This window comes from Syngnathoides biaculeatus, chromosome 14 (genome assembly GCF_019802595.1).
Source record: "Syngnathoides biaculeatus isolate LvHL_M chromosome 14, ASM1980259v1, whole genome shotgun sequence".
In the NCBI taxonomy this organism is placed as follows: Eukaryota; Metazoa; Chordata; class Actinopteri; order Syngnathiformes; family Syngnathidae; genus Syngnathoides; species Syngnathoides biaculeatus.
Genome location: NC_084653.1, coordinates 7,833,245 through 7,845,375, shown reverse-complemented (window position 1 = coordinate 7,845,375; position 12,131 = coordinate 7,833,245). Strand labels below are relative to the sequence as shown.

The 12,131-nt window shown below is 42.6% G+C and overlaps 1 protein-coding gene across 1 annotated transcript in view; it reads right to left on the bottom strand.

The window, feature by feature from the left end:
• Positions 1 to 203: 203 nt before the first annotated feature.
• The window catches only part of mylkb (myosin light chain kinase b), a 34,418-nt gene continuing 22,490 nt past the window's right edge, over positions 204 to 12,131 (bottom strand). The window contains exons 15-18 of the mRNA XM_061840870.1: positions 11,394 to 11,608; positions 4,804 to 4,932; positions 4,630 to 4,742; positions 204 to 2,064 (exon numbers count right to left, since the gene is read on the bottom strand). Of these exons, the coding sequence (XP_061696854.1) occupies positions 1,939 to 2,064; positions 4,630 to 4,742; positions 4,804 to 4,932; positions 11,394 to 11,608 (583 nt within the window). The 3' untranslated portion in view covers positions 204 to 1,938. The remainder of the gene's footprint in view (positions 2,065 to 4,629; positions 4,743 to 4,803; positions 4,933 to 11,393; positions 11,609 to 12,131) is intronic.

Sequence of the window (12,131 nt, the reverse complement as noted above, 5' to 3'; positions counted from 1 at the left end):
ATGGTGTTGGTCATTACAGGTTCTGAAACTTCTCGGTGCATAGAAGATAAACAGAAGTAATACAGCCAAAAGAAATGAAGGGACTGTTGGAAATAAATTCATACAATCACATGGAACTGATAAACTAATCTAAGTTGTAAAAGTAGGTCAATGCTTGTGTTATTGTTTAGACTGAAGATACAGGAAACCATAGCACAGGACAATCCATGTTTTTGTGATTTATTGAATTAGCTCCGTGTGAGTAAATACACATGTGCTGCCAAACGCAGTATAGAATTGTACAAACCTTCTAGGAACGCAACTAATGGATGGACAAACATGACGTGATATCAAATCAACTCAAATCAAACCAAAGGATGGAAAAGGCACACACACATCTGTGACATCAGTGTGCAAAAAAGAAAGTGCTGCAACGTGTGTGTGTGTGTGTGTGTGTGTGTGTGTTTGGATCAGAGGTGGGTAGTCATGGATTTGTTGGAGTAGTTTTAACGCAACATACTTTTTACTTTTGAGTATTTTTGTTAAGAACATAATTTCTTTTACATTGAGCTACATTCCACTCTTTTTACAGTAATTTTATCCATCTTTAACTGCTTTTACAAACTTTTTTCGTTTTGTTTTGTGACTTTACACATGAATCTATTTCTGCCATCAACATAAGTGCTGGTATTGTATGAATCAATTTGACCAATCAAATAGTGCCAGGATGTCACATGTCACACAAAACTAAAATTTGCAAAGTGGCTCATTTACGTATGTATAACCTGCATGCAAGAACAGAGAAAATGACTCCTTGATCTCCACTTCATAAGCCTATTGTGCTGTTTCATCAGTGTAAAGGTGTTCTTTTTAAAAACATTTTTCCCATCAATTATATTGTTAGGCATGATCTGAATTTACACATTCCCCATTTGATATTTTTTTCCAATTGATGTCATGGTTTGATTAAAACAAAGTTACCCACCACTCATTGAGTACTCAAGTTTTTTCATTGAAGACTTAGTGCCCAAGAAATTATTTGAAGGGCTACTTTTCACTTTAATATGAGTCATATTATTGTAGAGTAACAGTACTTTAACTTGAGTACAATTACTTGCTACTCTGGTTTGGATAAAGGGCAAGAGTGGATGTCTTGTAAACTACAAGGCTGCTACTTTGATACCCACCATCAAGTAAATGCCATATGGCTTCAACATAACATCATCATCGTGACAACGTGAATGGCACGTGACATAATTGGGATGATGTCATCAGAATGTGATAGCCAGGTGACATCATCATAATGACAACAATGTGGTGAAGGCACAGGTGGACACAGCAAACAGGCTTTGGAGGCCGCATAAGGAAACGTTGGCATTTCAGTGTTGCTTAGGCTCTCTCACACAGTCTCTCTCTCTCTCTCCCTCTCTCTCTCTCTCTCTCCTCTCTCTCTCTCTCTCTCTCTCTCTCTCTCACACACACACACACACACACACACACACAAAGAAAAAAAACATATATACACACACAAACACATACACTCACTGGTAAATAACAATAACGTCTGTGTGTGTGTGTGTGTGTGTGTGTGTGTGTGGTGTGTGTGTGTGTGTGTGTGTGTATTTATAAATAACCAAAATCACAGTATTGACAGAGGCGGGTCAACGGGAAGGCCTTACTGTTACTGGCTGAAATAACAGGGCTGGGCTAAGTGTTTCTCTTAAAATCAATGAAGTGTGAATCATGAATGGTATCATCATGGGTCATGATGTCATCATGAGTGCATGAATCCCACGTGATATTTAATATCTTGCATGGAATTGCCCCTAATTTCGCTGCTAACCATGTGACCCTTCTCTGTGAATATCCTGGCACCAACTTCCTGGTCTCCAGACAGGAAGTACAACTGTGCCACTTCCTATCTGTGCTGCTTTCCTCTGCTGTCCAGAAGCTGTGGCCTCACTCCTCCTCTTCCTCCTCCTCCTCTCCAGCCATGACCTCAACCAGCAGCTCGGCGGTACAAGTGGCCTCTCCCAGATTGTTGACGGCCTTCACCGTGTACTTGGCATCATCGTCACCTGACACCTAGGGTGAAAATGACACGGGTGTGTTAACATTTTCAACTGAAGTCATTACTTCGGCTAAGAAAGTCCGAAGCCAAATCATACAATCTTGCTTAATCAAGAGATCTAGTATACAGTATTAGCAGATATAATACCTGTCAAAAGTTTGACAACACCCCAATTTTTCAATATTTAAATTTGAAAGTCAATAGGTTCAAGGAATAGATTGAAATGTTACAAAGTAACAGGTAAATTTACCCAAAATTGAAAAATAATTTTTGCAAAACTTTGTATTTTACAAAAGAGCACAGTCCCCAAATATTAACCCCATCAAGGGGTTATGGTGGACACTTTAAGCCAAACGTTTATAATACAGGGGTACCTCTACTTACAAAATTAATTAGTTCCAGAAGCCATTTCGTAACATGATTTTTTTTTTTCTGAAGTAGAAGCGCTTTTTACATCTAAATAGCCTAATCCATTCCAAGACCCCCCCCCCCACACACACAAATAAACATTCAAAGTACATAATGTAAACAATCATAAAAATTATGTTCATTATGTTCAATATATGTCAATTATGTTGACCTTTGGCGTCGGGTGGCTATGCTAAGAGAATGGTGAGTAACAAGTAAAAGGCATTGGGGGACGGAGGAGGAGGCAAATGTTTGACAGCTGAGACTACACATACGTACGAATGTAAACAGGCACACAACTTAATTCCACTAAAGTTTCTTGGGACCCATGGTGAGGAAAGATGAATAAACTTGCAAAAACACAAATGGAAAAACTCACAAAAAAGTTGTATTCAACCAATATGTGCTAGCATGTGACAGTGTGTGAAAGCGCTAGCTAGTGTGTGATTCGGTGATGCTCGAATGTGGAAGGGAAACAAAGAGAATTATGGGTAAAGATTGAGGTCCATTCTAGCCAATGGGATGCCAGGAATATGCTGGGCGATAGCCAATGGGAGAGCAGCTCTATTGTGCCACTTTCAAACTAAGATACAAGATGTTTACATTTGGTGGAATTTGGAGGCTGCGAATCCAGCGCCTATTTTTGCCTTTCATGTCCTGAATTTTCCTTCATAACTAGAGACAAAACTTTTCCGAAGAGGCGACTCATAACCTGAATTCTTCATTACGAGGTGCTTGTAAATAGGGGTACCACTGTACTTTTTTTTTTATTTATTCCATGCTTTCTTGTGTAACTTGAATAATTTTTTGATCTTGGCTTTCATTTCAAAGTAAAATGAGACAAACTAGGGTTGGGCATCGAGTATTGTGAAACGATTAGGACCGGAACCAACATTCAGATTCTCAGTGAATCGTTCCTATTTAAAACATTTGGTTCACCATGGCAACGTCCCCAGACCCATGTGTAAGCGGCGAGCAGCGGATGTTTTCTGCCTACTTTAATTCACTCGATGATGTCGCCAAAACAAGATATGTACAGAATATCAAACTCTGTGAAGATATCGATCCGTTTACTCTCCACAATGACGTACTTTCAAAGAATTCCCTGAACTAGAATATCCAGACACTAGAAATACAGCTTACCACTTACAAAATTATCAGACCAGACTTTCAAAAAAACATTTGCCTTGTGTACTCGAGCTTCATTCAGATCAGCAGGTCGTATATTTGCAAGCCACGATTTTTTCAGTTTTTTCGATAACTCCATTGTATCTTCTCCTTCATGCAATCTAATTTTTGCATTGCCATCAGTAGTAACCGGGTGTGCTTACACGTATACAGTATATCCATCCATCCATTTTCTTAGCCACACGATGGTCCCAGGAGTGCTGGAGCCTATCCCAGCTGTCAGCGGGCAGGAGGCAGGTTAAACAGACACAGACACGGGGAGAACATGCCAACTCCACACACGGAGGTCCGGGATTGAACAGCTGCACCACCCTCATAACGTATGTTGTTGCTTTACCGTACCAGCACGAGAGGCTATAACTAAGCGGCTAATAACGAGTAATGATTAGATGCGTGCAAATTTCCCCGGCTGATGAACAAGCCTCAACTGTGACAGCCACAGCTTTATCCTGTCAGGTTGACCCCACGGGAGGTTAAAAAAGGACAAATTTGGGTGCGTTTTCTCAATTTTGTTGCATTTGGTGCAGAATACATTGGCATTTTGGCTTAGCTAGAATGAATGGCCTGTAATGCTAAGCACTGGTGACATCAGGGGCGGGGTGAAGCATGTTTCTTCCGGGTCTGGCTGTCAAAGCTGGCACATATGTACATATGAATTTTGGGGAGAGTCTTCCTTTAACTTAAACAAAATGAGCAGTTGTATCAGTGAAACACTAAGGTTGTCAGAATCAGAATCAGCTTTAATGGCCAAGTATGTAACGACACACAAGGAATTTGTCTCCACCAGTCAGCGCTGCCCTGGTATGACATTCAGAACAAACAAAGAAAAATGAACTACAAGAACAAAGTATTACAGTATTTTGTATATGAAGTGAGCACAGGAAACACTCTTTCCATCTTGCTCACACACATTTCCTGAAAAGGCAGCTATCATAAGTAAAAACGTGTTTGTCTTGGTTGTTAAAGGTGATGTTGTTAGGCACCTCTGAAATGACCAAGCTGCAGTTGCCGTCCTCATCGTAGTCAATCTGGAAGTGCCTAGTCTCCTTGATGGGCTGTTCGTCCTTGTACCACACCACCTCTGGGTCAGGGTAACCTGCCAACAGTCATGTAATTAAGCCTAGAGTGGGTAGCAGATCGGGAGTGGGGCTGGGTACCTTCGATCTTGCAGTCAAACCGTGCGGCGCTGCCTTCCACCACTTCTACATCCTGGATGATGGTGCTAAAGGTGGGCTTGCACTCGGCCTTGTGTTCCAGCTCCAAGCATTCCAAAAACTGGTTGTCCTCTGAAACATACACCAGGCATTTTGTTTGTTTACTTTTTTTGGTAGTGGAGTATGGGTAATTAACTGGAAAAATTTAGTGCAGTAAAAGAAATGGGGGATTGATGTGTGTTTTAACACCAAGGGGCGTCAGAAATAGCAGAGCAACGCATCGCCTGGACCAGGGGACAGCACAGACATGCTAGATCCAAGTCCACTACTCTTCTCTCCCCTGCCCTGCACCATCCACTTATCCACTTATCAGGGGACCTCAATAGCTCCCAACTGGCACCACTCTAGCACCATTGAAAGCAGGGAGAACCGGATCTGGGGAACTAACTTTGAACCACCCCACCAACTGCCGCCCCATCGGCACTGCAAGCACAGGGTCAAGAGAATAGGAGAGGATCCCCAATGTATGTATGTGACCCATCGATATTAAAAATTCTACGACAAAGAAGAGATCATTTAATTTACCGTGCAATCTTGTTATTGTTGGATGGCATTCTAACACAGGCAGTGAATATTCAAAGATCCCTGTTCGTCAATGTTGATGAAGGGTAATTATCTAGTTAGGGTTAAGGTTTTTTTTTTTTGTTCTGATACTTTTTTCCAATGCAATATGTTAAATAGTAAGATTTAACCAATGATTAATGTTGGTGGCTTCTTTATCCTTCCACTTTAGTGATATTGTTTTTTAGCGAGAGCTAGAATAACCAGCATCGGCTGTCAATATTTATCTGGGAGATGGATTATACTGTATTTAAATCCAGAATATACCTCTACGGGGACATAAGCCAGTGCAAACTGTGGAACGGTCCGAAGCCCAGATAAATGCAGAGGGTTGCATTATGATGGGCATCTGTCTTAAAACGTTGCCAAACAAATATGAGCATTCATTCCAAAATATCCATTCTGTCGTGGCCTATGTTAACGTCTAGTATCTTTCCCATTAACCTAGAGTGCGCTGGTGGAAATTCAGCAACTGTGGATCAAAGATGAAGGAGAAGCGGAAAGTGAGTTCTTTGGCGGAAAGAAGAATGTGAAAACTATATGTGAGGACTTTAAATATTGGGACTATGACAGGAAAAGCCCAAGAGGTTGTTGACATGATGATTAGTATAAAGTTAGACAAGAGATCAAGTGGAAAGGGAATAATGGCTAGAAGCTTGGGGCAAAGGTTAAAATTATTTCATTATAGTATAGCTCGGAAGACAGATGGAGTATGGATTATTTTAAGGGAAGAGTGAGCTAAGAATGATTTGAAGCTGAATGGAATATCAGATTGAATGATGAGACTGAAACTTAAAATTGAGACTTATTTACAGGTATAATGTAATTTGTGGTTATGCCCACAGGGTAGTATCTTACCTAGAGGTCAAAGAAAATTTCTGGAAGGACCTAGATGAAGTAGTCCCGAGCATTCTAAACAAAGAGTCACGATTGATATAGCTTGTAATCGGACATGTTGGTGAAGGAAACGGGGGACAAAGAAATTAATGGTAAGTATGGCATCCAGGAAACAAACTTGAAGGTACCAATGGTGGAAGACTTTGCAAAAATGATGGAAATGGCAGTAGTGAAGACTTTTTTTTTTCTCAGAAGAGGCAGGAACATAGAGTGAGCTATAATAGCAGAGGTAGGACTCAGGTGAATTACATTCTGTGCAGACAATGTAATTTAAAGGGGGTTATTAACTGTAAGGTAGTACTAGGGGAGAGTGTAGCTAGACAGAACAGGATGGTGCTGTGTTGGATGACTCTGGTGGTGAGGAGGAAGATTAAGAAGACAGGGGAAGAGCAGGAGCAAGAGTTTTGTCCATCTTTTCGAGAAGTGGTGAGAAGAGGTGGTGGAATCTTAAAGTACAGAAAAGTATTCAAAGCACTAGGAAGATGCGGGACACTGAGAAGACTGAGAAGAGGAGATAAAGAATACATGGAGATGGAAGATAGGGTGAAGATAAAGGTGGCAAAGGCAAACACAAGGCATAAGATAACATGTATGCCAGGTTGGATATGAATGAAGGGTTGAAATATCTGTGCAGGTTGACCAGACAGGGGCATAGAGGTGGGAAGAATGTGCAGCAGGTTAGAGTGTCTCAGAAGAGAGATGAAAATGGGTTGACTGGTGCCTGTAGTGTGCGGGATAGATGGAAAGAATTCTTCGAGGGGTTGATGAATGAAGTAAGTGAGACTGAAGGAAGAACACAAGAGGCAAGTGTGATGGACCAGGAAGTAGCAGTGATTAGGAAGGGGAACGTGAGAGACGAACCAAAGAGGATGAAACATCGAAAGGCGGTTGGTCCTGATGACATATGTGCGGATGTATGGATGCATCGAGGAATGGTAGCTGCAGAGTTTTTGACCAGGTTGTTCAACAGAATTTTAGCAGGTGGGAAGATGCTTGTACCTGGTGCCCATTTTTTAGAACAAAGGCGATGATGCGCAGAGGCGCGGGAATTATAGAAGAATATAGATGATGACGCACACAATGAAGTCTTGACAAAAATTATTGGAGGCTAGACTCGGGACAAAAGTAATTGCAAGCAACAGTATGGTTTCATGCCTAGGAAGAGTACCACAGATGCATTATTTGGCTTGAGGGTGTTGATAGAGAGGTACAGTGAAGGTCAGAAGGAGCTACAGTGTGATCATGAGACAGCCGAGAACCCAGAGGACAACTGTGGTACTGCATGTAGAAGTCTAAAGTGGCAGAGAAGTATGTTAGAATTGTACAGGACATATGATAGCACCAGAACAGTGGTGAAGTGTGCTGTAGGTGTGAATGTAGGAATTTAAGATGGACGTGGTACTGCAACAGGGATCAGTCCTGAGCCCCTTTCTATTTGCAGCGTTGGTGGATAGGCTGAAAGATGAGGTTAGGCTGGAATCTGCATGGACGATGATATTTTCAGATGACATTCTGAAACCAGGGAACAGGTATAGGAACATTTACAAATTTATATAGAGGAAATTAGATGGTTTGGACATGTCCAGAAGGGATATAGTGAATATATTGGAAGAAATATGATGAGAATGGAGCTGCTGAGATGGAGACCACAGAGAATTTTGATAGATAAAGTGAGAGACGACATAAGGGCAGTTGGTGTTCGAGAGGAGAATGCAGAAGATAGGCTTACAAGGAAAAAGGAAGAGGTGTGGTGACCACTAATAGGACAAGCCAAAAGAAAACAAAGATTATGTTTAACTCCCAGAGTATGGACAATTTGTGAGATTATGTAATCCTGAGTTTCAAAATAAATGATTTGTGCATGACCAAAGTCCAAAAGAGGTCACTGATTGTGTAGAGCAGGGGTGCTCAATGTGTCGACCGTGATTGACTGGTCGAGGCAGTTTTGGTCAATCGCATGACGGCGTAGCAAAAAACAAAAAAAAAAAAACGTCATCCTCTCATCCATCTCGTCGCTTGATTCAGGTGTGGCAGATACGCCAATTGCATGCACGTGAATGCGGGTTCTAGCAAGCTGGCCTCCTATTTATGGTCTCTCTTTTGCTTTCTCCATGGCCCTCACTGCGATGCCGGCGTGCCCCCCGTTGGTTGATCTCAAGAGGCTGGCTGATTGAAAAGTAGATCTTGGGGTAAAAAAGTCTGGGCACCCCTGGTGTTGAGGTACATCCATCCTGTACCACTTATCCGAGGTTGGATCTCGGGGGAAGTAGCTTTAGCAGGGATGCCCAGACTTCCCTTTCGCCCCCCCACTTCATCCAGCTCTTCCAGGGGGATCCCGAGGCCTTCCCAGGCCAGGCGAAAGACATAGTCTCTCCAGAGTGTCTTGGTCATCCTCTGGGTCTTCTTTTAGTGAGCCGTGGCCAGAACACCTCACCAGGGAGCCGTCCTGGAGGCATCCTCATGAGCGCCATCATATGGTAGCTTACATATACGCTCAAACATGTGCTGGCATGCATGCTAAGAGTGTAACCAGTGTGTTTAAGTATACTTTGTTGGACAAGTCACCAATGTTCCCTCTAACTTTTTTACGTGTCTGAGCAAACACAATAAGTGTGCGCTCCCTTTGACCACTGTGAGCAACACCAGACTTATGCACTGTGCTCAATCAGTGTCATCCATTGAAGTTCCATGGGTCATTAAAAGGTTCAGATTACATTCCCATCAAAACATTTTTAAGAAAAATTTTGTGTGTTTGCAAACTTACACTGAAAATGTCAACAAACAAAAAAATACAATACAAATACATACCAACCCAACTATTAACTATAAATTTGAAATGTCGCTTCAACTTTGTTTCATTTTTCTTTAAACCCACAATAATATCCCTGTCTGTTTTTCTTGGTGTAAAACTGTATTATTGCTTGCAGAATATCTTTCGCAATGCATGTTGAAAGCTGAATTATGCTCCCAAACAGTTTTGGGATCATGTTATGTTACCTCCTATACTTAAAATACAGAGTTAGCTTTTTGGGGAATGTGCTGTGCTTTCATCCTCAATCAGGCTGTGCCAAGGTGGAATTTTAACATTACACACCATCTCATCCTGCACTTTCTACTTTGGCTTCAGACCAGACCGTTTTTACTCAAAAAAAAGAGAAGACCTCATCCAGTTTCACCACTTTTTCTTCAATTGTTCACATACCCCAGTGTTTGTAATTATGAGTGTATCGCTTTAAAATGGAGGGGGCCGGTGTCAGGTAAACTAGGAAGTAGAATGGCCGAGCAGCAGCTCTTTGTGAGAGGCAGTGTCAGAGACATTGTAAGGCGCCATGTATAATGTGGTACCTTGTCTCGTGTATTTAGAAGAGAATTTAAGACCTTTATGACTGTGAAAAATGGTAAACAAAAAAAATGGAGCGCAAAATCTGCTAATATCCGGGGCCGTGAACAGTAAACCGCAAATGGGCAAGGGAACGCTGTATTCTTTCCATTGACTCACAATGTCCTGAGTAGAGATCCGTTGCACCCCCTCCTTACTATACACAGTTGTGATGGTGCACTGCTTACCCCTCCTGAATTGCGGAATGGGGGACCAAAATTTCTTAGAACCCATCCGGAAGTCTTTTTCCATGGCCTCACCGAACATCGAATTTCAACCGAGGGTGTCCTGGTGCCAAGTGGATGTGTGGACACCCTTTTGCTTGAAAATTGTATTCATTATGGAGAATCCGTGATAAAAACAGAAGTCCAGTAACAGAACACTGCTTGGGTAATAATCGGGGTGTGGGGGGCGTTTCTCTAAATCACGTCCTTCTAGGTCTCGCTGTCATTGCCCACGTGAGCACTGAAGTCTCCCAGCAGAATGATGAGTCCCCAGCAGGAGTGCTCTCGAGGACCCATCTAAGGACTCCAAAAAAGGTGGGTATTCTGAACTGCTGTTTGGTGCATAGGCACAAAGTACAGGTGCTGAGCTGGGGGGAAACAAATACCCACTTTACCCACACATGGTTGGCGCCTCTCACTGTGGGCAACTCCAGTGTGGAACAGAGTCCAACCCCTCTCAGGAGGACTGGTACCAGAGCCCAAGTGGTGTGTGGAGGTGAGTCTGACTATGACCCAATGATCCGCGTCTGGGCAAGGAAAACCTCAATCCATGTATACTTATAATCATTGGGGTCCTTTTGGCACGCTTTATTTTGTCCCTCACCTAGGATCTGTTTGTCATGTGTAATCCTAGCAGGGGTGTGAAGCCCCTAACAATTTAGCTCTTAGGATCATTGAGACACACAAACCCCTCCACTATGATAATGTGCCGGCTTCCAGGAGGGGTCGCCATGTTCCTAGGTGTTAAAATGAAGACGTATCTTGTTATTCTTGAAGCTCTTTTTGACTTATCTGGTGCCAGATCAATGGAGCAGCCTAAGCAGAGAAGGCAAGGAGGGAAGGGAAGTTTGCCCTTTCCAAACCTCTGTGATCACTTCTTCACAGGGGGATTCCAAAGTCTTTTGAGCTTGCCTAGGGTCTTCCCTGGAGCTTCCCCATAGTTAGACTTGATGAACACCTCAATAGTGATTCTCCCAGGATGAGCAAGACTATCGTAACCAAATCCTCAAGCTCCTCCATCTGGCTCCTCTCTAATCTGAGCCCCTCATGGATGACTCACCTTCTCACCCAATCTAGAGCGGTAGTTTATTTGAGCCGCTTATATCTGTTCCTTTATTCATGGGCTGCAGCTCGTCTCCATAAGGGCATGTGTGAATAAAGAGGTTTGCTTTTGGGTTCAGGTTCATCCTCACCGCAACAGACTGATGCAGAGTCCCCATCATTTCAGCCTCAGTCATTGAGGGACTGAACAGCCCATTTATAGGGGTTTTTCTACCCCATAGAAGAAAACAAACAAACTTTATACAGTACTGGAAAAAATGCTTTGCTGCAAATATTGCCTGTGATAAATGAAAATAACCCCACCCCAGCAACCCCTCTCATTACAAAAGGTTTATGTGATGTTTTTAGTTTCTGTGCAGTATGTTCCATGCTGGTTTTGAGTCCTGTGGTGACATGGACAAGTGTGGTACCTTCAGTGGGTGAGCCCCTCTTGGCGTGGACCCCAGCCATCATGGCCATGGACGACAGTCTGCCAATGGCTCTCACAGCATGGCCTGTTTTTTGCCACTTTCTCCTCAGGATGTACTTCTTCATTCTCTCTTTGGACAACTTCTTGGCCTTCATGGTGTTGGTGTCCTGCTTGAGCCAGGTGTGCTCCAGACACTGGGGGCAGCTCAGACGTGCCCTGCAATTGCAAAGCCAACAATACTGAGGCTGCTTTCCTTTCTTCCTCCTGACCACACTTGTACAGTGTAGAACTGCTAAAGGAAGGACAGTTTGATTAAGTTTCACATTACTACCATTTAAAAATACCCTTCCCCTATTCTGAAAAAAAAAAAAAGATTAAAAGAAACGCAATTGAAGAATAACTTTAAATAACTTAATTATTTACAGTTCTGGAAATTGGTAAAAAATAAGATCAACCTTCAAAACCCTTTCTTCACAATTGCCAAACAGTGATGGGAAATTTTCAAAATCAAAATTTTCCATCCAAGCCGATCATGCATCCTCCTCTCTAACACCCACTGGCCTCATGTCCTCTCTCACAACATCCATCAACCCTTTCTTTGGTCTTCCTCTTGCTCTTTTGCCTGGCACCTCCATGCTCACCATCCTTCTACCAATATACTCACTCTCTCGCCTCTGAACATGTCCAAACCACCAAAGTCTGCTCTCTCTAACCTTGCCTCCAAAACAACCAACCTTGG